This window comes from Atractosteus spatula, chromosome 3 (assembly GCF_055471065.1).
Source record: "Atractosteus spatula isolate fAtrSpa1 chromosome 3, fAtrSpa1.hap1, whole genome shotgun sequence".
Lineage (NCBI taxonomy): Eukaryota > Metazoa > Chordata > Actinopteri > Semionotiformes > Lepisosteidae > Atractosteus > Atractosteus spatula.
In genome coordinates, this window is record NC_142708.1 from 72,270,033 (window position 1) to 72,297,230 (window position 27,198).

The window sequence follows — 27,198 nt, forward strand, 5'->3', positions numbered from 1 at the left end:
TGGGCGCGCTAGGAGGGATCACGTCCATTGAGGGGGATAGGTTGGGCAGTGACAGTGGAATCACACGTGAATAAACAGAAAAGCAAGAGCGGAGTTATATACGTGCTTTTAATTTCTTTAGTATTATCTTTTGTTTATCTCTAGTATAACGATAGGCTTGTCGAGCCTACAACAGCAAGAAGAGAATCACCCGTCGCCGGACGCTAGCCGTAACAATGAAGTGAGTAGTTCTGAAGTCTCTCGCCGCAGCTGAAGGGTCGGGTAACTTGAGAGTCGGGGGCGCTAAGTTTTCATCTTCTTGTTTTTGCAGGCTGAATATTGATGGCTTGCTGGTCTACTTCCCCTATGACTATATCTACCCGGAGCAGTACTCCTACATGCTGGAGCTGAAGAGAACCCTCGACGCCAAGGTACGCTCTCCTCCTGTACCTGCAGCGCGGACGCAGCTGTGCTCCCCGGCCGAGTCGCCGCGCACAACCGCGAAGCGTCGCCCCCGGTCTTCCTCGTCTCTCCGCTGTCTTTGGTCGCGTCCGGCTGCTTCAGCTTTTGCGTGTTGGGTTGTAGGAGGCGGTGAGGGTGTTGGGAGATCGGCGCTCTGTAATGCCCCCCCCCCCCGCGTCCGTCAATCTGGTTCACTCGAGCGGTATTTAATAGTTATTTTCATAAACCGAAACGGACCCGATGGAGTCACTGTCTTGAAAGAAAAAGCACCAACCGGAATACCTCGCGTCTGTACGTGGAATGCACGGCTTGTGTCGGCTTTAGTTAGGATCCGCTGCTCTCTGGCGTGTGAGTGTGGAGACTGCCCTTGCAGTGCAGCTGGGATCGGTTTGCCTTGGCGGCCAGGACGGGTGACAGCAGTGTCCATGTTCGTGTTTGCCCTCGTGTCTCTGTAGGGCCACGGGGTGCTGGAGATGCCCTCGGGCACTGGCAAGACCATCTCCCTGCTGTCGCTGATCGTCGCCTACCAGCAGGTGAGTGTCTCCCCTCTCCTGGGAGCGCGGCACCAGGGCTGTCCTGTTGGGCCCCGATCCCTGGCGGATGGGTTCTTGTGTGCCGCTTGTGTTAACTGTGTTGGTTTGTGGTCGACACGCCTGTGTGTGTGATCCCTCTTCCTGCTCCTCAGACCTATCCCCTGGAGGTCTCCAAGCTGATCTACTGCTCCCGCACTGTGCCCGAGATCGAGAAGGTGAGTCGGAGTGGATTCAGATTTTTTGGAAACGGCCGCCCGGTTTTAGGCTGCACTTTTCCCCACCCTGTGCTCTCCCCGTGTCTCAGGTGGTGGAGGAGCTGAGGAAGCTGATGGAGTTCTACGCGAAGGAGACGGGCAAACAGAGCAACTTCCTGGCCTTGGCCCTGTCTTCCCGCAAGAACCTCTGCGTGCACCCTGAGGTCAGGACGCCTGCCCCTGCCCCTCGCTGCCCCTGCCCCTGCCCCTCCTGGGCCCGTCCCGCTCGCCTGACTCTCCCCCTCCCTGTCCCGCGCAGGTGAGCTCGCTGCGGTTCGGGAAGGAGGTGGACGGGAAGTGCCACAGCCTGACGGCCTCGTACATCCGCGCCCAGCGCCACGGCAACCCCTCCCTGCCTTCCTGCCGCTTCTACGAGGTGAGTGGGCTGGGGGGGGGGCTCAGGCTCGGGTGGGTAGAAGCAGAGAACAGTACTGAGCTGGGGGGGGGGGGGGCTCTGGTTTATTTTCGACGGGTTTGTTAACAGGAAGTAGAAGATCTCTCCTGGTCTCAAGGGGACGCAGGGCTGAACTACGCGTCTGGGCTACGGCAGCTGGCCTTTCCCGTTCACCCTGCAGGAATCCAGGGAAGGCACTTGACGCAGGTGGTGGTTTGTTTAAATGCCTGAAGGCCGCACGCATCTTGTGATGGCAACAAATGCCCAAGGAGGGCGAAGCAGCCTCCACGGTTTCTCCACAGTTGGCCACAGAGCCGGTTTGTGCAGCAGTTGACAATATCGCAGCAAAGGAACAAGTCAGAGGTTTATTCCTGTGCTGAAAAAAAGAAGAAAAAAAAACGCAACGTTTCGGCCGTGGAGCCTTCTTCAGGTGTGAGCGTGTGAGCAGCTGACCGTGAAGGAAGAGAGAAAAGAAAAACTCCCAGTTCTCGGCGTCCCGGGCCCAGTGATCGTCCCCCTTCAGGATCTGGGTTTGTGGGACATCAATTGTTTAATGTTCCACAAGCCCAGGTGTCCTGGGTCCGCCATCTTGGCCTTAGCTCCCCAGTTTGATGTTGGGCAGGAAGTGCATGCTTGGTGTGGCACAGTTAATTCAACAATGAGAAAGACGAGAACTACGCACAGCTCCCAGCATATTGTTATATAGTGCTTTTTTTTTTGCATGTAGCGTCAGGATCTGGGCTCTCAGGTGAACGGGAGTGAAAATGATGTAAAATGAGTGCCCAAGCTAAACCTGAAAGTTCAGTACTAATTGCTGCCGTGGACTGCTCAAGAATTGCTCAGCCCAATTCTGTGCGCAGGTGGTGGTGTACTCTTTAGTTTGATGTTTCATGTCTCAGATTAGGAAACTAGGGTTGAAGGAGAAGACTGAAGGAGGAAATTGCACTTGGATGGTGGAGGGCAGGATCCCAGCCTCACAGGGCTGGCTTGGCACTCTCTGGAAGTTCATCCCTGCTGGTGCACGGGGAGATCCGGATCGAAATACGGACAGATATCTGTCCCACTGGGATAGGGATATAGAGGGTGTTGGAGGATTCTCCATGCTTGCATTCACCCACTGACCTTAGGAAGCAAAGAGTGCTAGCTGCAAAAGTTCTGAATACTGCTGCATATTGCTGTCGGACAATAACTGTGATTCTGGTAGGTTCAATTCCGGACCTGGGGTGCTATCTCCATGGAGTTTGTATGTGTGCGTTTGGGTTTCTTTCAGGCACTCCAGCTTTCTCCCACAGTCCAAAGGCATGCTGGCTTCCTCGGATTCTAGGAACTCTGGCGTTCACCCTTCACCCCCTGTTTCCATAAAGTAATGTCCCTGTTCCCAGATCACCCAAATGCCGCTGTCCCTGCACTCTGACGGCCCAGGAAGTCGGTGACTGAGACTGAAAAGGGGGACAGTCAGGTTGAGTTAGAATGCAAGAGGGTACTAACGTCCTGCCTCCCTTCTGTGCGTCCTCAGGAGTTTGATGCCCTTGGCCGACAGGTGCCCATTCCCGCCGGCATCTATAACCTGGATGACCTGAAGGCCTTTGGGCGCAGGAAGGGCTGGTGCCCCTACTACCTGGCCCGATACTCGGTGAGTGCCCCCTGCAGGGCTCTCGATTCCTGGCGCGTGCCGGCTCTCTGGTGATGATGACGTTGCTTTCCTTGAACTTCAAATGTAGGTTCAATTGAAATTTAAGTTCGAAGCATTTTAAAGACTTTTTTCCCCCCATTTCCCTGGCTGTGCCCTCTCCTTTTTTCCCCTTTAATGTTAAATTGTTACGTGAGTGGCGCATGAGTGGCGCTTTGAATCCTTGAGAACAATCAGGCTATTTCCCAGTTTCTACCTGTTAGTAGAATACGCTTATGCAAGATGAAGCGTTTATCTAGGGTAAAACTCACGGTGTCAGGTAGAAGGGACAATCCTGCTGCTTAGACTGAGACTATTCATTTTTTTTTTGCTTAGTCCTTGTTGACCTTTTACCGTGCCTCCTCTCACCCCCACCCACCGTCTGCCTCCCCGTCCTGCGCTGCAGATTCTCCATGCCAACATCGTGGTGTACAGTTATCACTACCTGCTGGACCCAAAGATTGCCGACCTGGTGTCCAAGGAGCTGGCCAAGAAGTCCGTTGTGGTCTTCGATGAGGCGCACAACATCGGTGAGGCACTGGGTTCGCCCTTCAACTGCTTCTGTACAGAAAGGGCTGGGAAAGGGTTTATCGTTAGTTATTCATGTGTTTGACTGCTGCTTTTAGCCATAGTGGCTCCCGGTTGCCTGTTCTTTGCAGACGTACTTTGGTAGTTATTTACACGGTGGGGTTTTGCTGGGGGGAAGCTGGGTCAAGAGCCTTACTCCTGGGTACAGCAATGGTGAACCTGCTTGGAATCTGAGCTCGCAATCCCTTTGGTCAGAAGCTCAGAGCCTAAAGGTCCAGGTTGAAGCTGAATGTGGGTTTTCTAATTGTGACATGCATCTTTTTAAAGGTTAACGCATGTCGGTCTAAAAATGCGTGATGTGAATAGCGCATACCTGGCGCTGCTGTGTGTACGGCAGCAAGAAACTCAGAAATACAGGGTAACCTCAAGGTGAGGGTGACATGGTGGCACAGCACTGGATTCAATCCCTGGGGTGCTCCCTCCATAGAGTCCAGGTAGTTAATTGGCTTCTGGGAAAACTGGCGCTGGTGTGAGTGTGTGTCTGCGTCTGTGTGTGCTTTGCAATAGACTGGTGTGCAGGGTGTACCCTGGCGTGCGCCCATTGCTTGCCGAAATACAGGCTCCAGTTCCCCCATGACGCTGTACTTGATAGAGCGGACAGAAAACGGGTGGTGGAGCTGCACCAGTAAGCTGCTGTCACACGCCCAGGCCAGTTCCCACCGTGGGCACCCGGGCGTGTGCTGGGATGGCAGCCCAGCGCGCCTCGTGCCCTGTGCCGAGGCGTTGTCACTGACCTTGCGCCCTGTGGCTCTCTCCCAGACAACGTGTGCATCGACTCCATGAGCGTGAACATCAACCGGAGAATCCTGGACCGCAGCCAGGCCAACGTGGAGACGCTGCAGAGCACCATTCACAAGTGAGAGCCTAGTGCGCGCAGCCCTGCTGCCCGGAAGGTTAATGGAGTAGCTTACGGCTGCTACATGAAAAAGTCATTCTTTGCTGTTGCTAAACTTTTGTTTATGTGAAGTTGCAGGCCATAAATATCTGCAACCCAAATCTCCAGCAATGATTTTTTAAAATTCCTTTTTTAACTAAAAGTAATACTTTACTTGTAAACTATACTTTTTTGATAATTTTATCAATATATTTTTTTGCAGTTTTGTAAGCTTTGCTATGAGTAAATAATCTGAAGACACGGGGTGTGAATGTTTCACACGTCCTTAGACATCTGCTAGAATGGAGCAACGCAGCAGGAGACTTATTTCTACAGAATTGTCAAAACTACAGATTCTTCTCGATGCCTGCACGCTTTTTCAGGATAAAGGAAACCGATGCTGCCAAGCTCAAGGAAGAGTATAGGCGATTGGTGGAGGGGCTGAAAGAGGCCAACGTTGCCCGGGAAACTGATGTCTACCTAGCCAATCCTGTGCTGCCTGATGAGATCCTCCAAGGTTAGGCCCCTCCTCTCCCGTAGCCCTCAAGACACGGAGTGTCTGATTCAACACAGCACCAACAGGAGGCGCTGTCCCTTTCTTGTCTGCCTTAATGTGTTCTTCCTTTTTTCAATAGGAGAGGATCATTGAAAGCTCATCTGTGCACATCTTTAACGAGGCACAGTGTAGATGCGGGAGAGAGGAAAAGTATAGTTACTGTGCTCGTTACAGCTTCTGTTCAGAAAATTACATTTGAGTTTATCTGGTTTTGCAAAAGGCACTGAAGGAAGAGACAATCATTTCTGTACTGTGTGCTGTGCAAAAAAAAAATTGTTTAGCTTTTGTTAGAAACAAAGTTGTAATTAGAAAAAGCTGAATTATTTTTAATGCAGTTTTCAGCCTGCTTCTTATTTGTCCAGGCCAGTATGAGATCACGGTGTGCTATTGAGAGATCCATTGTGCTGCTCGAGGTCCCGCGATGACATCGCAGTTCAGTAGTGAGGTAACGGGTGGCTTCTTGCTCCTGTCCTTGTTCCTGCCCCCCTCCCCCCTTGGCAGAGGCCATCCCTGGTAGTATCCGGACGGCCGAGCACTTCGTGGGCTTTCTGAAGCGGTTCCTGGAATACCTCAAGTCCCGCCTGCGCATCCAGCACATGGTGCAGGAGAGCCCCCCGCAGTTCCTGAAGGACATCTTCGACAAGGTCTGCATCGACCGCAAGCCCCTCAGGTGAGACCCAGGCGGCGGGCGCAGGAAGCCGTTGGCTCCAGCTGCTGCTGCCCGAGGAGCTCCAGCGACTCGCTCAGGGTAGTACATAGAAAAAGTCAGTGACGGGAGGTGTGCACTCGAAGGGAAGCAAGTATAACTCTAAAGCTTTGCTATGACTGAGCCCTCTCGTCACAAGGCCAGCACTCTTAACCCTTCACGCTTCCAGCCCAGTTCTATGGACACGGTCTGTGGTCCACCTTGCATATGTAATTGGGTCCCTCGGTGTAGGAACTTCAGAAATGGACTAATCCTGACCTCTTTCATCAGTGAGGCTGTGCTTGACTCCTTGAGTCTGACTGTGATGTAATACCCCAACAAACATGGAGGCCATAGCTTTGCAAACAGTCAAGACCTTGGGGAGAGTGTGTAAAAGAGGGAAAAAAAGTGCTGGATTTCATGTGGTTTTGCCTGAAAATATAGAAAGCCTGATTTTCCAGACAATACATGACTAGTCGATTTCCGACTAAACTAGACACAAATATTCACCATAGGAGCACCCAATGTCCTGGAGAGCACAGAGCTGTGTTGAATAACCTCACTGAGGTCACCAGTTAGTGGCTTCTTGGCCCACTGGCGTACTGATGCACCTCCTTCCCCTGGTTCTCTCTTCCCCCCTGTGGCTCCTCTCCCCTGCAGGTTCTGTGCAGAGCGGCTGCGCTCTCTGCTGCGGACGCTGGAGATCGCCGACATCGCCGACTTCTCTGCCATCACTCTCATCTCCCACTTCGCCACTCTGGTCAGCACGTACAGCAAAGGTACCTCTCCTTCCGGTCGTGTCCTGTGGAGGTTTGCAGAAGCAGTGTTTTCCTAACCCGGCACGATGCACGTGTCTTGATATTGTGATATTGTGTGCTCCGCAAATTTCCACCTGAAGTGTTTTTTTGCCATGGAGAAGACTTCGCTCCCCAGTCTCTCAAAGCCCAGAGGAGCAGACTGGGTTAGTTGAAGTGCTGCGCAGCTCAGGCACTTGGAGATCATCCAGAAGCTGGAATCGGGAGTCTGACTGCAGTTGTATCTGAGGCATGGGTTGAGAGTATTCATGTGATCTGTTAATGCTCACTGTGTCCATTGTGTCAGGATGGTTTTTTATGAGATGGTTAATGTCCAGAGTGAGTCCATCCAGATGTGCAGAGTGCACAGTTATGTTTGCCAATTGGTTTGGACCAAAACGTGCAGTTTTGTCCTTTACAAGTTTTTTAAGTACAGAACATAAGTGGTAAATTGAAGTCCTTTGACAACCCATCTGTAATAAAGAGCCGTCTGTGTGTTGTCGCACCTTCCAGGCTTCACCATCATCATTGAGCCCTTTGAAGACAGAACTCCCACGATTGCCAACCCTGTGCTGCACTTCAGGTAAGAAGGATTTTCCTTCCAAATTAGTTGCATTACTTATCAGATCATGGAACTCTCTTCTAAACAACATCCAGGCCTCTGCACCTTTGTCCATTTTTATTTTGACAGGTTTTTTGTTTGATAAATAATACATATAAAAGCCGAAAAGGAGGTGCAGGGCTCTAATTAATAGTGTCCAACTCTCTCCTTCAGCTGTATGGACTCCTCCATCGCCATCAAGCCTGTGTTTGAGCGCTTCCAGTCCGTCGTTATCACATCTGGGGTAATCTCTCCCCCCTTCCTTCGTTTTTTGGGGGTCTGCTACCTGTGCTTTAGTCCAGCATTTACTACAACAGCAGCTTGGTTCAAATTCCAGAAGGTCAGAAGAGCCTGACTTGGTAAAGGTCACATTGAGGCCTATATAAGTGTGGTAAAGACGGGGAGTCCTTCTCCTTTCCCAGACACACCTGACTACATAGTTGACATTGCTAAAGCTCTTGCAGTCCTTTGCTTTGCAATTCATTGGCAACAGCAGGCCTGCTTCCTCAGTCTAGTTCTGTTCTCCTCACCATGTCCAGTGACCTGTGTTGGAGAAAAAGACAGGTGTTGTGGGGAGGGGGGTAACTGCAGAGCAGAAAAGAGCTTTGAAAATTGCCCTCACTGACGTCCACCCTCCTGTTGCCCAGACTCTCTCTCCTCTGGACATCTACCCCCGAATCTTGGATTTTCGGCCAGTCACCATGGCATCCTTCACTATGACACTGGCTCGTACATGCCTGTGCCCTTTGGTGAGTCAAGAATAATTATTCCAAGAATGAGCATCGCGCTTCTCAAATCAGCCTGAAACTGTGTTACATATGTAGGAAATTACATAAACATTTCTTGGCCTAGACAACACATATTTGTGTAAAATCTGCATAGACAGACAATAAGATGCATTCAGGAACATAAGCAAAACTGAGAAGAAACCATTTGGACAGTCTGGTTTAGGAGTTAGTAGTTATTTGACCCAAGGTTGCCTTCTTGCAGTTTTGTTAAAGAAACCAGGATATCGCCCTGTTCCGTACTCCTTTGGGTAAACAAGTGTCTCCTGTACTTGGTTTTTAACGCACTTTCCTGTATTTTGCTGTGCCCTCTGGTTCATGAAGAAATATGAGAGTAACGCACTGAGTGGAATAATACCAGGCGTGTATCTTTCCCAGATTGTGGGCCGAGGGAATGACCAGGTGGCTATCAGCTCCAAATTTGAGACACGTGAGGATTTTGGTGAGTCGTGGCTTCTGTTTCGCCAAGTCATTGTTACCCACATAGAAGACAAATCTCACACAAAAAATACACCTTTAAAACTGTTTTATCTGCTGGGTGCACTACAAAGAAAATACCCTTAAAAGGGTGAAATGCAAGTAAATATTTTACAACATATTTTTAGTTACATTTATTTTAGGCCCTCCAACAAAGTAGTGTACATGTTCAGTAAATTTTAAAAGAGAAACTATTGACAAATCAAGAAAAATTGAAATCGTGATGAATGGTGCCAAGTGCATGAGTGGAGAATCAGATTTTTTTTCCCCCAATGAATTCAGTTTTTATACGTCTATATAGTCAGTTTTCTTTGTTATGGGAAATGAAAAGGCGGGCACACTGTGGTTGCATGCTTGTTGAGAAATGCACCTGTCCGGTTGTGTGAAATCGGCCTCTCCCCTCAGCCGTCATCCGGAACTACGGCAACCTGCTGCTGGAGATGTCGGCCATCGTGCCCGACGGCATCGTGGCGTTCTTCACCAGCTACCAGTACATGGAGAACATCGTTGCGTCCTGGTACGAGCAGGTGGGTACCAGGGTCCTGCTGGCGGGACACAGACTCATTTTTATATGTAATAATGTAATAAGAAACACTGGTTATTTAGCTTCTGGCATTATAGCCTGATCCATGATCCATTATTGCCTGATGATGTGTAATTGTAATTCCAATCTTTGTAGGCAATGCAGTCTTAGGGGGAGGGTTATTTGAGGGTAGATGCAACTCTCTTACTTGTATACTGAAACCCAAGAGCCACAATGCCAATAAGGAAACATGTCCCAACCTAAGGAATAGGCTCTTGTTATTTGCATTGTGAAATCAGCTCAGTAGTGGAAGTATATCTGTGCTTTGGTGCTACCCTGCACCTCTGTTGCAACTCCTGTCATGTGTTCGTCATGTCTCCTTCTCGTCCTCCGCCCGGCCACCGCAGGGGATCCTGGAGAACGTCCAGAGGAACAAGCTGATCTTCATCGAGACTCAGGACGCGGCCGAGACGAGCATGGCGCTGGAGAAGTACCAGGAGGTCAGGAGAGGGGGAGTGGGATTATTTAAACAGCACTCGGGTACAGAGCCACCCCCTGGTCAGGAGGGAACAGCTGTTCATGAAGCAACTGGAGCAAGTCGACAGCAGACATTGGGGTGTCAGAGTTATAGAAAATTCATAGAGTATGTCCAAACTAAAAGACGCATGTTCTAGGCTATGGTCCAGTGATGGTATAGGAGATGCAGTTTTCCCGTTTTTGCTTCCTACCAGTTCTGGGTTAAAGAGAAAAACCTGTTCAGTCTTAGTCTCAGAGACTGTGGCCACAAATGGCCTGTCTGTCCACTGACATTTGATTTATTTGTTGAACGTTTCCTGAGAAGGAATATGTAAATATTGTAAAGTGCAAATGCAGTCGACTGAAGGACTGTGGTGTGAAAATGAGCACCCATCCGAGCTAAAGGCCATCATCTGATTTTCAGCAGGACTTCTGCAGACGCAAAGCATGGGCTTCCTGCTTGAGCACACTTTTAGGCCCTGCATCATGCACAAGGCCAATCTAGACTAGACAGATCAGATCACTTTATTAGCCCTATACAATTTCTTGCAATAGGAATTTCTTTTCGCAGACCCCAGCTTGCTCTCCATGAGACACACAGACAGGGAGAGAAGCTGGGGGTCAGAGTGCAGGGTCAGCCATTTACACAGCGCCCCTGGAGCAGCTGGGGTGAAGGAGTAGGATTTCTCTGCTGGCTGCGGGATTTGAACCAGCAACCTTCCAGCCACAGGTGCAGATCCTTGGCCACAGTGCCACCACTCCGCCCAGACGCTGGTGTGTTTTTTGGCTTTGATGGAGCAGGGGTCTCTGGATGCTCTGTTGCTCTCCTGCTCTCTCAATTGCGGGTCTCCTCACGGGTCTCTCTCTTTGTAGGCGTGTGAAAATGGGCGGGGAGCCATCCTGCTGTCCGTGGCCAGGGGGAAGGTGTCGGAAGGCATTGACTTTGGTGAGCAGAGGGGGCATTAGGGAGTCACTGATGCAGTTCTGCTACCAGTGTTAAAACAGACCACAGGGGAGGAGGAGGAGGAGGCTGTTTTCAAAGAGGGGGGGGGCTCAATAAGCAACAATTACTCCAGGTACTGGGGTGCTTCCTCCTTGCAGGGGTGATGGAAGTCCACATTGGCCTATGACCTGGAAAAACTTAATCTAAGTCAATAGTGCATTTGGGTCCAGACAGCCCTGCACTGCGGCACCTGTTATATGTGTAGTGTTGATGTATTCCTTGTGGATGAAAAAGGCGCAGGGCACCCTGGTTCGGCAAAGCACTGGAGGCACAGCTCACAGCTCTCGTCTTCTCCTCTCTTTCCCCCAGTGCATCACTACGGCCGCGCCGTGATCATGTTCGGCGTTCCCTACGTCTACACACAGAGCCGCATCCTCAAGGTACGGGGGGGCCCCTCACCTCGTCACTCCTTGTCCCCGCTCTCCCTTTACCACCGCTGCCCCACTTTCTAGAACACCTCCTCTCCTTCGGTAGCCTCTTTCTCTCTCCCCCTAGCCATTGTTTCTTCAGTCTTTTTCCCCCCCCCGTCCTATTGCTTGAGGATTCAGATCACGCGTCAAAGCTCTGATTATACTGGAAACCCTGCCAAGTCGCCCCGGTTGCAAGATGTAAGCGTCACAGCGTACAAGCCCTGCCCTGTTCTAAAGGAGCAACCCTGATGGTTGCTCTGGCAAGCCTCCATGTGCAAATGAGAGCAGATGCACAGCACACATGAGGGTCAGGCAGGGTTGGCTTGTCCACCGAGCAGGGCCTGATGCAGATGCTCGTGCATTTGTACCACAGGTGTGGCAGTGCCCTGGGAGAGCTTGCTGGCTTAGGGAGTGCTCCACCGTAAAACCTCCCTTTGCCTTCTTCCTCCTCTCTCTCTTCTGTCTCTCCGCTGTCTTCTCCTCTCTCCCTCTCTCCCAGGCGCGGTTGGAGTACCTGCGCGACCAGTTCCAGATCCGAGAGAACGACTTCCTGACGTTTGACGCCATGCGGCACGCGGCGCAGTGCGTGGGCAGGGCCATCCGGGGCAAGACGGACTACGGGCTCATGATCTTCGCGGACAAGGTGAGGGCGGCGCTTCTGGGGGAAGCGGCCGGCCGGCGGCCGTGAAGGCTGCAGCTGACCGTTCCCAGCTCCGGCCGAGCCCACGAGCCATGTGCAGGGTCTCACCGCGGCAGGTCGCGCATACGTAGGAACGTAGAGGTAGCAGAGTGATGAAGATGGAAAACCCCCCCAGAGATTCAGTTCTGGTAACCCGTCGCTGCGAGGCCTGGGAACATGGCAGTGGCTCTCCAGCTCTTTCCTTATCCCCCTCTCCGGCAGCGCTACGCTCGCGCGGACAAGCGAGGGAAGCTCCCGCGCTGGATCCAGGAGCACATCCTGGACAGCAGCCTCAACCTGACCATCGACGAGACCGTGCAGCTGTCCAAGCACTTCCTGCGGGACATGGCGCAGCCCTTCCGGAAGGTGAGGCTGCCGGTCCGCTGCGGTTCCCGCTGGCCGGACGAGCTAGGCGAAACCCGTGGAGCCGACGGCGTCAATGTGCTTCACGTTGTCCTTCTCTTCTCTTTCTCTCCTTCTCCAACCCCCCCTCCCCTCCTCATCGATCTCCGTTTCCACCCCGCCATCACTCTGACCCTCTCTCTCTCCCCCTCCCTCGCTCGTCTTCAGGAGGACCAGCTGGGCCTGTCGCTGCTCACGCTGGACCAGCTGCAGTCGGAGGAGATGCTGAAGAAGATCGCTCAGATCGCGCACCAGGTGTGACGCCCCAGGGGCCCGGGGAGCAGGAGAGAAGAGGCCCCAGCAGGACTGAGAGCAGAGGCTTGTTTTGGCAGGCCTGGACACTGACGGCACAGCCTGTAGATCACAGAATGTGCTTGTGGAAAAGGGCAAGCATGCTGGACTGGCGGCTTTCATTCCTGCTGCTACCGTTACAGCTGCTCTCAGACGCTAAGCAGCCTCTGGCCAGGGCGACGGTGTTCATCCTGCTTGGCCCTGGGTCAGGGCAACAGTGTCTCCAAAGCAGCAGGGATCTGTGTGCCATTTTGATGACCTTTTTCCACAAAGACTTCCGGGGTCACCCGACAGTACTAAAAACCGAAAAAACAGAACTTAAACCTCTATGGGAGACGCCATAGAGATGTTCCCTCACGCTTCGTTTTCAGCATTCCCGATTTCTCTAAACAGTCTTCCAGAGAGCTGGAGCCAGGTGCTTTGACCCCAAAGAAAGAGCCGGGCGTCGGCAGGAGAGGTGTGAGGGTGCGTTCTTCAGGACCGAACCTAAATTTGTGTTGACGGGCTGGCGAAGACGAGGGTCCCAGGAACGCCGTCACTGCTGGAAAAGTTTTTTTTTTTACTGTGATTTTCTTCTACCCTTAGGCTGGTGAAATCACCTGGCCCGCCTTGTGGGCCGTAATGTCAAACATCAGAAAAGCACAATAAAAGCACCTTTGCTGCCTGTCACTGGTGCAGGAGCTCAAGACTGCTGATCTTTCAGCTTGGATAAATAGTTCAGGTCAGGTTAAGGCCTAGGGTGTCTCTACTGGTCATCTTTGTATTGTAAATTTAGTTTTACGTTCAGTACACTCCAGTTCCTGCCTGGTATGATGTCCCCTTTACCATTCTGTAATACTTTTGCGAGTATAGACGGTAGAGGCCTGGTTCAGGGCTTAAACTGAAGCCTGTTAACGCTTAATGCTCTTGCTTTGCATGAGTAAATCGCAAATTAAAAGCAGAAAATACCAAGGGTCGTAGCGGACTTGAATTAATCCCAGTGTTTAGAGTTTATAACGTTTTGTGTGTTAGCCGGGCAGTTTCACAGTATTACTCGGTGGGGCGTCTGTAAAGACCGGGCTGAAGCGACTTAAATCGCGTCGGACTTCTCTCCGTAAGGTCCCGGTGCTTCATCAACGTGTCTCACCGGCGATAACGAGTCCCGTTCGTACAACAAAATACAACGGGATCTCGTCGAAATAGCATTTGGTGATCGTTATTATAGTCGGTGTAAAGAAAGTGCTGCCTCATGGTTTGGGTTTATCATGGTTAACGGGTGGAGCACGGCGGGACATTTATGCAGGGCAACGTTTCTGAATGGAAATGAATAAGACGAATTAAAAAAAAACGTCCAAATGCAATATCGTTACAGCAGCCTACTGCTCCCTCTAGCGTAGAAGCAGCGACAACACAGCTTCCACACTTTCCTCCGACTTATACATGGTCATGACGATATAGGAAAAAGAAAAGACTGCCCTTAAAAAACGACAACGGAAAACATTCATTCAGACACATTTGTGATGTATGGGTCGACTTCGCTCAATTTGTAATTACTTGGTACGAAGCGGTATTAAAGATTTTAAAACGTAAATCATGTTTCTATGTTCGGATGAGAGTCGCAACGCTTACGGTTACAAAATAAGGCTTAATTTCACACAAATGTAAAGAAAACACTAAAAGGTTATTTTCTTAAGGGAAAACGTTTTTTTCCCCCCCCAAAGAGGAACCAATAACGTCACAGGACTTACCGCGTATTACTTCATACTTTTACTTTTAATAATAATTGCTTACACTTATATAGTGCTTTTCTGGACACTCCACTCAAAGCGCTTTACAGGTAATGGGGATCCCCTCCACCACCACCACCACCAGTGTGCAGCCCAGCCTGGGTGATGCGACAGCAGCCATAGTGCACCAGTCCTCTCCCCACACACCAGCTGTCAGTGGGGAGGAGAGCAGAGTGATGAAGCCAATTCAGAGATGGGGATTATTAGGAGGCCATGATTGGTGAGGGCCAATGGGAAATTTACTCTTTTCGAGAAACGTCCTGGGATTTTTTTTTAATGACCACAGAGAGTCAGGACCTTAGTTTTACATCTCATCCGAAGGACGGCACCTGTTTACAGTCTAGTGTCCTCGTCACTACACTGGGGCATTAGGACCCACATGGACCGCAGGGTGAGCACCCCCTGCTGGCCCCACTAACACCTCTTCCAGCACCAACCTTAGTTTTTCCCAGGAGGTCGCCCATCCAGGTACTGACCAGGCTCATACCTGCTCAGTATTTCTCTTTTACGTGTAAATCACAGGAAAACGTAGACAGTTAGCAGACTTTGTCATCCGGCACCTGAGGAATGAGGAATGGAGGGGGACACCTGGAGGGCGGAGTCGCTCTCTGGAATCAACCAATCACTAGCGATATAAATTAAATAACATATAGCAATATAAAATTAATTATTTATTATAATAATAAACTACTTGGTGAGTTTCAACACTTCTCAAATTAGCCACACGGGGGAGCGCTCCTCCACTTTTTAACATACTGTACTTGCTCTCCTCTTTTTACAAAATGTCATTGTTTTCAAAGACCTTACCACTACCATTGTATTACATCACCATGATCAAGACCATTGTCTAAGAAAGATGTCGTGCAGACCAGTGGAAATACTTTGTGTGTCGCTTGAGCTCAAATGAATACTCATTTGGTCTTGCTGGTTTGCAAGTATGTTGCTCGACAGGTTTGTTCGCAAGTCAGAAGTGACATAATTGAAATATAATATCTAAGCAGTTATATTATGACTAAAAGGAGAAACTGGTAATCCTCAGAGGTTCCATGTTCTATTGGGACACACAGAGTCCACCGAGTTAAACACAGAGGGGGTGGCTCAGACACAAAAGAGCTCTGCTTTAGAAAAATACCTCTGTGAGTGACATGACACGAGAGCGCGCCACTCCTCCAGTTGGCATGAACTCTCCTGTCAGGTGTTATGGAGTTTGCAGTGTGACCTTGCAGAAGGCGAATGGCTCTAAGGGTTGGGTATGTCAACAGAGTTTAACATTATCAGGAGCTGTTGCATGAGCGTTGAGCCCAATTCTATATCAGGAGACAGATTTATCAATTTTTTAGTTGAAGGGATGGCGATGCTGGCTCCGACAGACCAGATGTGGCTGATGTATGTTTTTTTTCCAATCTGGCTCTCACAGCTAAACTAAGACCGAACTGGCCTTATTCAGTTCGGATGAGACGGCTGTTTTGCAGCCTGTGGCTCCGGTCTGAACCCTCTCATGCAGACCCAGCGCAGGAGGAGGAGGAGGAGGACACAGGAGGCCCTGGAATCTTCCTCTTCCTGCTCCACATTGACTCTTCGCCGTCCAGCTGCTGTGCTCCTAAGACTGGGGCTCTGGGTCCAGTCCGGTCGCCCCAGACTTGAGGACCACGACGAGAGGGCGAAGTGCCGGTCAGGACCGCAGAGCCGCAGGCAGGCCGGCGGACACGGGAGGGATGTGTGTGTGTGTGTGTTAGGCTCACAGGAAGCCCCCGGATGTTGTCCTGTAGGACTGGGGCAGCGACCGGCAGTTCTGCAGTCTGTCAGGGCTGCCCTAAGAATCACAGCCTTGTAGAGCTGCATTCAGTCGCACAACAAGCTGAGCACATCGCGTTACCCTTCGTCCACGCACAGGATTGAGACAAATTACCATCAGCTTCACAGCATAGCCAGGAAACGGTTAAAATAAAATCCATGTTGGCTTTATGGGGCAAATATACATACCTCCACCATCTCCCACTTTATCAGGTGGATAAACCCGGGCTTGGGCACGCTCAGCCATGACCTGGCTCCCTGTGTCCTGTCCTCTACTGAAATCAATCCCTCCGTGTTCAGGCGCAGACTAGCTGCTATTTTTAGATTATTTTTTATTTCCCTCCCCCGCCAAATCCGAGACCGAGGAACATTTATCACAGACACTTCCCCCTCCCCCCCCCCCACTCAGACTAACAGCCCTGTTGTCATGGCAACCCCCTCCAGCCTAGTTATGCAGGGCTCAGTTCTGATGAGGTAATTGACTGGGAGCCTCATCTCTCCTCCCCTCCTCTGACTCCTGTCGGGGGGGGGGCATCTGGGGCCAGCTGTAATGAAACCTGGCGCTCACAAAGTGGGAGCCAGGATAGTATTGGGGGAGGGTGGTCTTTGAATTTATTCATGCCTTGTATGACTGGAATAAAGGTGGTGCATCTCCCATTGTGCAGAAGGTATGCTGGAATGTTTCTAAATTCAGCCTGAGACTGAATCACTGCACAGAACACATCGCATTCAGCTCTGATGGGCTGAATGGCTCATTTTAGTCATAAAAGTCTCATTCTCATTTCTACAGTAACGTTTTTAAAGCATCTGGCTACATCATTTCATTTACTATCGACACCTGCTGAACGTGGGGAGAGGGAGTTGTTTTACTGCCGTGACCCTTGCCACCTGCACACACACACACACTCACACACACATTCACAGTCATTCACACACACACTCACTCACACACACCGCTCACACTCACTCACACTCATTCACACACACATTCACAGTCATTCACACACACACTCACTCACACACACCGCTCACACTCATTCACACACACACTCACACACTCATTCACACACACACTCACTCACACACACCGCTCACATTCACTCACACACACACTCACACATTCACAGTCATTCACACACACACACACTCACTCACACTCACACACACCGCTCACACTCACTCAGACACACATGCTCGAAATCACACTCACACTCACACTCACACCCACACCCACACCCACACCCACACTCACACTCACACTCACACTCACACCCACACCCACACTCACACTCACACTCACACCCACACCCACACCCACACCCACACCCACACCCACACTCACACCCACACTCACACTCACACCCACACTCACACCCACACCCGGCCACTCTGGACCCCCCCCGTCAACTCTTTTTCCCTCCTCAGCTGAAAAGGGAGCTGCAAGTAAAAGTGGGATCATTTCACCACCTTACTGGAAATTATTTTTCTTTTTTTCCTCGACAGTCCCATCAAAAATGAGTAAGGCGACGCCGTCCCAGAAGCAAAGTTAGCCAGCCTGCCTGCCCCTCTCCGAAACAGCGGGTTGTCTGGTAATCCAGCACTCGATTGCCTGCAGCTGGGAAATTTCTTAGCAATGTCACCTGCAGCGCATGATTTCCTTCTCATCTAAGAGACACTTCTTCTGGAGAACACGGCCTCTAATTGGAGGTACAAAATGAAGATCATCACAATGGAAGCAGAATGTTAAGTACACCCGTTTCTGGTACTCGTGCACGACAACATTAAAGCCTCACGCTAAGATTTCCCCGTTAAGGTTTCTGCTCCTGAATTCACTGTTGCTATTTGTGTCTCCTAGAGATGCACTCCAAAGCAAACGACTGTGCACCCTACGTAGATGTGGCATGATCTGAAATTAAATGGAGACAGGTTATAATCATGAAAAGTCAAGGAGAAGTATGAGCAAAGAAAAAATGACCCTGCCCTCACCCCCCACCCCCCCCCCCCACACACACAAGAGTCCAGGTACAGGAGTAACAACTTTTATTTCTTTTTAAAATGGAAAGAACCCCCTCCCCCCCAAAAAAAACAAAAAAAAGTTGAAAGCCCCCCCCCCTAAAAATGAATTCATGAATTTACATTTGATGAAGAGAATTATTTTAAAGCATTCCCAAATTCAGGACCAAGAAGAAGAAAAAAAAACAACCAAAGAAGAGATCTGATCTCTTGGAAAAACCGATAAAAAAAAATCTTCACTTCATTTTCCAACGCACAGAGTTACTGAAAAAGGGAAAAAGAAACACGCACACGCACGGGTCATAAAAATTTAAAGGTGCAAGCAAAGAATCACAGCACAGTAATATACAAGACCAGCCCTGGCTCACTGGAGCTCCTTGCTGGAGCTAAGGTGCTTGATGGGACACTCCCTGTTGTTCCTGTCCAGCTCTGCGCTCCAGCTGCCCAGGCAGACCTGGCGGCAGAGGGAGAGCTGGGAATGAGGGCCTGTCCCAGTCCCAGCACAGGAGGAACTGAATGGGATGAGGGAGCGATTGAGGAACGGCAGTCTCTGCTTCAAGATCTGTCTAGAACAGCTGCTATCAGTAGGCGTGACAGCTGCGCGTCCACACTCAGAACGCCCAACTGCACAACGTCATCCCCAGCGGAACCCCAGCTACGAGCCCCTCAGATCTCTCCTGGAGAAAGAAATACTAATAAACACATGCTTTTTTGCATGTTTGTTTGCACAGTTATGTGCACAGAAGATTATTAAATAAGGGCTTTATATTCCCTCTCGTTTGCATTTGTTCTCTAGCCTACTAGAGTGCGAATGCAAAAGAAAAAACAAAACTCTAGCAAGTTATTTAGAGAGTCCAAGCTGAATCAGTAGAAATACAAAGGGAAGACAATCAGCATCGCACATAACACTATAGTTCAGTAACCTCCTTCCAGGGGGTAACCTTTGAGGAATTTTACAGGAGGGGTTCATTTGATTTGAGAGGGGGTGTAGGCGCAGAAAGACGTTGCTCTGTTTCCTTCATCATCAGTGGGAGAATGATACAACAGAAAGACAATACTGTAATATTGTAAGGTACGAGGACGGTCCTTTTATTAAAAATGCGCCAAGCAATGCTGAACAAGGCAGTGCAGAAGGAAGGGATCTATTGCCATCTGCTGGTGAGAAACAGAGACACGCCAAGCTCGTACAGTAGGACTAGGCTCCCCAACCCTGGTCCAAAAGAACCACTTCTGGATTTCCTTTCCATGCGGAATGCTGTCAGGGCACCAGTGGGGATGTGCTCTCTACCTGGCATACCCAGGGCAGTGAATATACATCTGGGGTCCTCTATCCCAGTCCTGGAAGGACAGTGAGCCTAGCGGTTTATAGGCCGGCTGGGTTCTTAAGACTGAAATCAACTCATTGTGGGCTGAGCTTCACCAGTTTAACAGTTTCTCCCAGCTTTCCAGATCCTGCTGATTTAAAGACACTTAGAAATCCTGCAGACACATTGGATCTCTGGGACCAGGATCGGAGACCCCAGGACAAATCACTCCAGCCCAGCTCCCAGTAATTTAATTGAACAGACTGTTTGTACAATCAGCAGTGCATTCTCGGACTGACAACGTGCACAAACCCGCAGGAATGGGACTCCCAGTGACCGCTGCCTCACAGGCGGGCTTGGCCATTTTGAAACGGCCCTGACGTGATGACTTGAATCCCAATTACTTGGCTATCCTCAGAGGAAATTCATTACATTATGGTCTAAACCTCCAACCCTGTTCCAGTAATACTGAATGCATATAACTGTTTTTTTTTTATTTACTTGAGCTGAATATTTTCACACAGAAAACCATTCAGCAGACCTGTCTGTTACAAGAAGACGAGGTTTAAAACTAATAACCCCTGGCTAAAAAAACATATCTGTGGTACGACTCGATAATATACAAAGAAAAAAGCAGATCCCCCGCTTGATTTTTGAATTATTACTGTTCACGGGCTATTTGAGACAGATCGACAGTGGAAGATCGATTTTTAAAGGAACAGATTATGTCACGTATTTTCCACCCATTCGTCTTTCATTGCTGTTGCCTCTCCCCTACTATGTGTTTGAGCAGTATTCTCTGCTGCCACTTCTGCCTTAACAGCGGCTCTCGCTGAGCCCAGGCAACAAACCACAGCTTCTGAAATCAATATTCTGGGAGCTGCATGGAAAGAAATGAAAAGGGGATATATATGACATATGTCAGTGATGCACAGGCCAGAGTGCAGAGCACACCCACACTGTCTTCTTGCTTCTGATCAGTACAATTTCCGCCACTGCATTCAAGAGATCATTTCAGAAGCCTTTTTTTAGAAGCTTTTTTTTTTAACCAAGAAGTCAAATTTGGATTTTAATAGTTTCTTTCCACAGATGGAAGATGACTAGAGCTGGGATAGGGATAAAAATACTTAAGTTTCGAAGTTTGTTGAAGTGAATTGAGCAAAGGCTGGAGACCTTATCTCTACAGCAGACTGGTTTTGTGGTGACCCCTTGAAACCAGCAGATAGCCTCCCGTACACATACACACACATAGCGACTGCAGTGCACTCCAGAAATACTGGGACATCTCTGTGTAGAGAAGGAACAAAGAGGCAAAGAAGAATGTCAAAGTTGCTGTAAAACACAATTTATACGGGAAGGTACGACCATGAAAAACTGGAAGGGTTGTGCAGTGAGGCATCCTTAGAGCAGACATACCGTATACATTAAAACACTAACAATTCCCTTGCAGGTTTAAAGTGCCAGCATGACTGAAACTGTCTCTCCACCTCCGTGGGGTAAACTAAACATTCAAATGCTGCTTCACCTACTTTCGTGCAGGAAAGGACAGCCCAGTTTAGATTTCAGGCCCTGCGGGTGTCTGGCCAGACACAGGGAGGCACTGCTGAGTGATCAGGCAAGGGGTCTGTTCACAAGCTCCGGGCAGAAGCTGGCTACTCCGCTTGGCACTGTACTACTCCACAGCGTGTGATTCACAGCTCTATGGCTGGACCAGGGTTAAAGGCTTATACTGTTCTGGTGGTGGGGATAATAAAGTAAAGTCCATACTCCATCACACAGGGGATCATCCTGCTAGTTCTGTCGCATCTGGAAGTGCTGTAGCATCTCCATGACCTCCAGGCAAAAGTTCTCACCCTGCCCCACATACACACACACATGCATACTGTATACATTCTGTCTTTATCAGGAATTCTACAGTTGTATGGCACAAGCAATGGAAACAAAGCATATATGCAACAAGCACAAAGAACCTAGCAACAAGTTCATAAAGGAGATTCATCTGGCAATGCAAAGCACAACATTTTTTTCCCCCCAAATGCTCTCCATTTACATTTTTACAATGTACACTGAAAAGGTCCTAGATTGACATCTGATATTGTGGACACTGAAAGCTTTATGGCACAACAGTGAGGTGTCGTAGCTAACCTCAGCCTTCACAGCCGATAGAAGCTGATATCTGGCCCCTGTGGTTCTTTAAGAAAAGTCTGGACAGGACAGGTGGATCGATTAGATGCACATGAGAAACTGCTCACCTACAGGAGCAAGGTGGGTGAATGGCCTCCCCTAGGTATTAACCCTTCTTATGTCTCCAGTCTTGAAGTTTCTGGTTTGATCTGCTCTGACTCTACAGCACCAGTGCTCAGGCTGTGCTGCAGTTGCGTTTTGTTTCCCAGGTTTTGTATTTTGTTTTAAACAGTCGTGTCAAACAGCCAACATCTGCAAGGCCGCAAACAAGAGGAGATCATTCACCCCATCAAGCTCAATTTGTTCCATTTCTCTGTTGAGAAGTAATGGCTGTACTAGAAAAGTACAGCACTTTAAACCCCACAGAAATACTCAGAGTAGCCTAAGGAGCTTAACCTTCTGGGGGGTTGGGAGGAAACCAGAGTACCCAGAGAAAAGGCCACACAGACCCGCTGGTCAAGCTGGGAGTGAACTCAGGAGTATGAAGCTGTAACACAGGAGTGTTGACCCCCCATTTAGCCACGTTAGTGGCTCAGCTCACTCGGGAATCGGCAGAGCTCAGCAGGAAGAAGCCGTTTCAGCAGGGGACAACGCCGTGGAGCATCTTTTGAATAAGGAGCTCTAATAATCGATACGCTTATCAGCAGCAGTGGCGTCCATTCAGTTTCCATGTGGTAAACTCTGAACTGTCATTCACAGTGAACCCAGAGAAAATGTCCTAGGAATTCTGGAATGCACTTTTTAAAGTCCGCTTTTTCCAGGTTTCTACTACCATGGAGTTCCTCTGCAAAGCCTTCAAAGTACAAACGACTCTTAATAAGATGATGAAGCAGTAGGGGGAGCATCAAGTCGTATAATGCAAACAACAGGTACACTTATACACATTTTGGGAAGAATAATACTTCAGAAACCAAAGAACACACCCCTGGCATGGTAGAAAGCAATCCGAAATAAAAAAATAAACCTGAAAACCCGCACATCTGTGTAACACTGGATCCAATGGTGAACGCCCTAAATGGGAGAGGTGTGACTCTGAGTTTCCACGTGGCTCAGAAGACTTTCAGAATCTGAGGGCACTCAGGACAGAGGCTGAGAAACACAGGTTAGCAACAAGGATTTCAAATATACGCCATAAAAAACCTCTTATCTAAATGGCTTTGGATTATAAAACAGATTCAGAGAGCGTTTTAACGCAAGCTTGCAAAACACACAGCCATACTTGTTCTAAATTAGTATTTTTCTAGCACACAAAGCGCAGTCAAGCATACGGTAAAGAGCCCATTCTAAGTATTTAAAATGTGTTCACAGGCCTGCAAGGTTAAATGCATAAGCTGGCTTAAATTTCGACACCACTGGGAATTTTAAAAAATAAGATTTTAGAAATTAATAAATAAATATTTGTCTTTTGCCTTTTTAAAAAACGTATTTCAATATAATTCTCACAGATTTGATGATAACGCATCGAATTCAATCAGAAAAAATAAATTATTTAAACCTCTGGGAGGGGGGAGTGTTACAACCAAGTTATTGCGAATTAAGTGTGCTTTTTCTGCTCTTTTCTTCCAAATGTTTTTTTAAATTAACAACATGCAAAAAACGATAAAAAGTACAGCCACCATTTTTAAAATGGCAGCTGAGTATACCCACATACACACACACATCAACAGCACAACAAATTCCATCCACTTCTCAGCAATTCAATATTGGCTATATAAACAAGCTGGCTTGGAACACTGTCTAGCGTGGAGTTCTGTAATACTGCTCAGAGATACTGCACAAGGCCCTCTTGACAATACAAAAATCCTTCTCCCCTTCTAGCTGTTACTGATTGCCTATGAAGCTATACAATTCTGCACTCTGTGGGTTCCTGACACATTCCGATATATACTGTATATATTTTTAGCATTCAAAGAAGCAATTTTTAAAAATGACTATTTTATGCGATTAAAATCCTCAGTCCCTCGTACAAGAGGGATACCAAGAAGAGGGATGATGATGACAAATGCCATTATCATTGGCCGCAAACTCCAGACCCGATGACGCATTTCCATCAGATTTGACAAAGTCAGTGCTGCATGAGCTATCACTCTGGAACATCACCAAACAGAGGGACACCCACAGCCCTGGCGACTGCGAAACGCTTTCCCTACTTTTCTCAGCAAACGCATGGCCTTGTGGGCAGTCATATCCAGCAGGCTTCTTCTCCTTTCCTACAGAGTCACAACCACAAGCCGGGTTCCCTCCTGCCCCCCGCTCTCCTGTGACTCCATTCGAACTATTACTCATTTATTTGGCTTATGTTTTTATTCAAAGTGACTTACATTCTGTACCCATAGCTTTGCTGTGTATCTTGCTGAAAGAAGCCAGGTGAAGTATCTCGCTCAACAGTATAAGAGCACTGTCTCACCAGGGATACAGACCCACAACCTTCCAGTCACAAGTCCTGAACCCAGACCACTGCTGCACAGATGACTGCTGAGCACTATATCCTGTAACATTAACTGCTCTATTTCCTTGTTAGCAATCATATACCAGCTGTCTGCTGTGCCACCTTTTGCAGCTCAATTTTTAAAGATTAGGGAATATTAAAGGATAAAACTTGATAGGTTGCAATACATTTTGAATGCCATCACTCCCTTATAAGCCACCTAAGATAACAGTTTACTAACAGGCAACCAATCAGTACAGTGCTACTGTAAAAAAAATATATAAATTGACACTAGCCATTATTAAAAAAGAATTTTAAAAAATAGAGGTGTGCACAAAATTAATAAATTACTTGCAAAATATGAAAGATAATCCAAGTGATATTATTATAGGCGGGTAGAGACGCACAATAATGTTCACATGAGAGCTACACACTGTTCTATCTAGATCTACAAATTCATCGACTGATACTGCAGCCCAGAATAAGCATAATAAGTGCTTACTGCAGCCATACTAATTTCAGGTTTCCTGGATGGGAATTTAAACAGGAATCACAACAGAGAATAACTCAGAGCAAATGTCATGGATTTGCAATGAATGATAAACAAAGGCAGAAATCCCTCCTATTGATTAATCATTTGTTCTGTGTTACCAGCAGGGGCAGGAAGGCAATTCAGACTTATGTTTTAATGGAAAAATAAAACATTGAGCTAAAAACTAGATTGAAAGAGACACTCTGATGTAGGTCATCTGGAATCTTGCAGGAACGATTAAAAACTCAGATTTATCCTGCAAGACTCAATACATAAGATGCAATTATCGAGAAGACAGGAAGCACTATTTAGAAAAACAAGAAAAGTTTGGAACATCCATAATTTCCATAACCCTGCAAAAGCCACAGACCAGTTTTGCTGAGAAAAATAGCCTATGTTGACCATATGTACATACTGTAGCATTTTGTTACAGTGAATGTTTGTCAGCATTTCAATTCTTTTCCTCTTCAATGTGGAATGATTTTTCCTCTCCTGCTTTTCTTCAAGCTGGAACTGTGTAACAGATGGCCATGTGGTTAAATAATTTTAAGGTGATGCTAAAACATGAGAGGAATTAATCAAAAACTCAGTGGAAATAAGGACGGCTTTCACACAACTCTGGGTCCTATAAGGTCTGGATCACTACTCCTTTTGAACCGTTCAGGAGTTAGTGAACAGGATACACTACAGAAAGGAGACTTGTGAAACAATCTCGCACACATACTGCACAATTCCAAAGTCTTTTAAAGGTAGGATTCAGAAAAAACACAGGGCAGTCCAGTACACACCTCAGTCAGTTCTCAGAAATGTAACATACGACAACCTGACAAAAACCTCAGCTGCGATCTTGTTCTTATTAAGGCTGATTCTGTCGAAGTTGCTAGTGTGCAAGACGCCTGTCTGTCTTTCGGGGTTTTCATGACAGTGTCTGAGGAGGAAGCAAGGGAAATTAAGCCAAATCGGTACCAGCTATACTGATCTGGATTACAGGAGAGGCATCTATATGGGACACAAAATAATTGGAATTTTTGACACCGATAACGGCAACTAATCAGCATGCCTGCCACCACAAAGGCACATAAGAATGAGGGACTCTCTGGGGAGTCTGGCATCCTGAATGTCACCTTTGTTCATTTCACATTATCGTGCTTTCTGGAGACAAGACGCACCCTTTAAACTGAGAGCCTTTCCATGTCGCTCTTCCTCGCAGAAAGCTCTACGTGTTGCTCCTGTCCTGTGTTTTGCAGAAACCATACCATGCAGTCACCAGTCAGCCTCTGCTTTTACAAATAGGGCCCTTTTTATCCCACAACAGAACTACAAAGCTTCTGCCCCAGTGCTAAAATTAGTGCAACACAAAAACAGCCAAGCTCAGCGTATAGCATACTCAGTGGCAGGTCTGGCCATCAGCACAGGACTTGAGGACACTTTGGTTTAGGCGAATCAACTAGCTGAGTGACTTTATGTCATTCCTTTAGAAGGAAAATATTTTCTCTTCCACTTGCGACATTGCTGCAAGTGTGTTTCCAAGTCCAAATGACTTTGGGAGTTGTACTACTGAACTCCAAGTATTTTATCTTTACTGTACCTGCTCTGCAGGAAGAGATGCACACCTATAGCCTGTGATGAAAATGCTCTTTGGATAGAAAGATAATGCGTGCTTCTTTTGTTTTGCTGTACCTTTCCTGTGCAACCACAGCTCACAACAAAAGACTTTTCTTAAGACTTTTTTCTTAAGCAAAAAAAAAGTTCTGTTCATAGGCAGACTTGCTTATTCCTGTGCGCCCGCTCAGAGAAAAACCATCACAGTGCAATTTCAGTTGTGGATCAGAACCCAGAATTTTGGTTTCAGTCTACAGAACCTGCCAGAGGCTCATCTATATCTTGGTTTAGATCAAAACAAAAACACTAAAAAGCTAAAATCTCTGGATTTTTCCCTTGGGCAGAGAAGATGTAAAAGGAAAGTGGGTCAGATAAGGAACATTATGAAAACACCTGGCCGCTGTGTGTCATACTTCATAGTTGTGGGTTGTTAACACTGGGGCACAAGCTGAATTAAGATAGTGTGTCTGTTTGCTCTGTTGGAATGTGTAGAACCTGCAGGAGATTTGGAGTTTCTTCATTGGCTGAGAGACGGAGAAGGGGGTGTGGCCTTGGGCTTCGGAGTAGGTGTGGCCTGGGGATTTCAGGGCACAGGGCGGGGCTTAGGTGAGGGTGATGTAAGCTGATGCCTTCTCCTTCAGTTGTCTCAGACACAGGTGGCAACTCCAGCTCCCTGTAAAGACAGCCGAGGCATTTATTTTATTTTGTTCTTCAGCAATGCTCAAGAAGAAGCACTCAACAGAACCTTCAGAATTTCGGAATTCAGATTTGTTTTTAACGTCAACCCTAGATCTCCTTGTGTCACAATACAGCAAAAGAAGGGTTGACCACATTACTACACAGGATAAAGAGACTTATTCATGTTTAGATAACACAATCTCGTGGATGAGGTTCTGGACTCAACTGTTGTCCCTTGAGTGAAGTACTTTGTCCAGATTGCTTCAGGCTAAACAGGTGTGTAAGGAACACCAGCATCACTAGGGTTAACCCTGTAATAAACTCAAACAGATGGTAGGGAAGCATCACTCTTCCAGTACACTCCATTATATAACTTTGATCCAACCGGTGCTTCAATTGCACAATTGACATTTAATTTAGTG

General features: G+C 48.0%; 2 protein-coding genes across 2 annotated transcripts in view; one reads left to right on the plus strand and one right to left on the minus strand.

Moving 5' to 3' along the window:
- Positions 1-14,045, plus strand: ercc2 (excision repair cross-complementation group 2). Its single transcript, XM_088911776.1, has 23 exons — positions 1-220; positions 311-410; positions 897-974; positions 1,127-1,189; positions 1,279-1,392; positions 1,488-1,604; positions 3,139-3,255; positions 3,698-3,821; positions 4,639-4,735; positions 5,137-5,270; positions 5,811-5,979; positions 6,655-6,773; positions 7,302-7,371; positions 7,564-7,633; positions 8,037-8,138; positions 8,553-8,616; positions 9,057-9,178; positions 9,582-9,674; positions 10,564-10,636; positions 11,003-11,073; positions 11,603-11,746; positions 12,005-12,148; positions 12,353-14,045. The coding sequence occupies exons 1-23, from the start codon at positions 216-218 to the stop codon at positions 12,443-12,445; spliced, it is 2,283 nt and encodes a 760-aa protein (XP_088767902.1). The 5' UTR covers positions 1-215; the 3' UTR covers positions 12,446-14,045.
- Positions 14,046-25,224: 11,179 nt separating this feature from the next.
- Positions 25,225-27,198, minus strand: part of dpf1 (double PHD fingers 1) — a 34,200-nt gene continuing 32,226 nt past the window's right edge. Inside the window, exon 12 of the mRNA XM_088911752.1 lies at positions 25,225-26,771. Within this exon, the coding sequence (XP_088767878.1) occupies positions 26,701-26,771 (71 nt within the window). The 3' untranslated portion in view covers positions 25,225-26,700. The remainder of the gene's footprint in view (positions 26,772-27,198) is intronic.

Excerpts from the sequence above, each read along its gene's own strand:
- ercc2 (XM_088911776.1), top strand. Across the intron at positions 975-1,126 it reads TGATCGTCGCCTACCAGCAG|ACCTATCCCCTGGAGGTCTC; the intron begins GTGAGTGTCTCC and ends CCTGCTCCTCAG. Across the intron at positions 1,190-1,278 it reads CTGTGCCCGAGATCGAGAAG|GTGGTGGAGGAGCTGAGGAA; the intron begins GTGAGTCGGAGT and ends CCCGTGTCTCAG.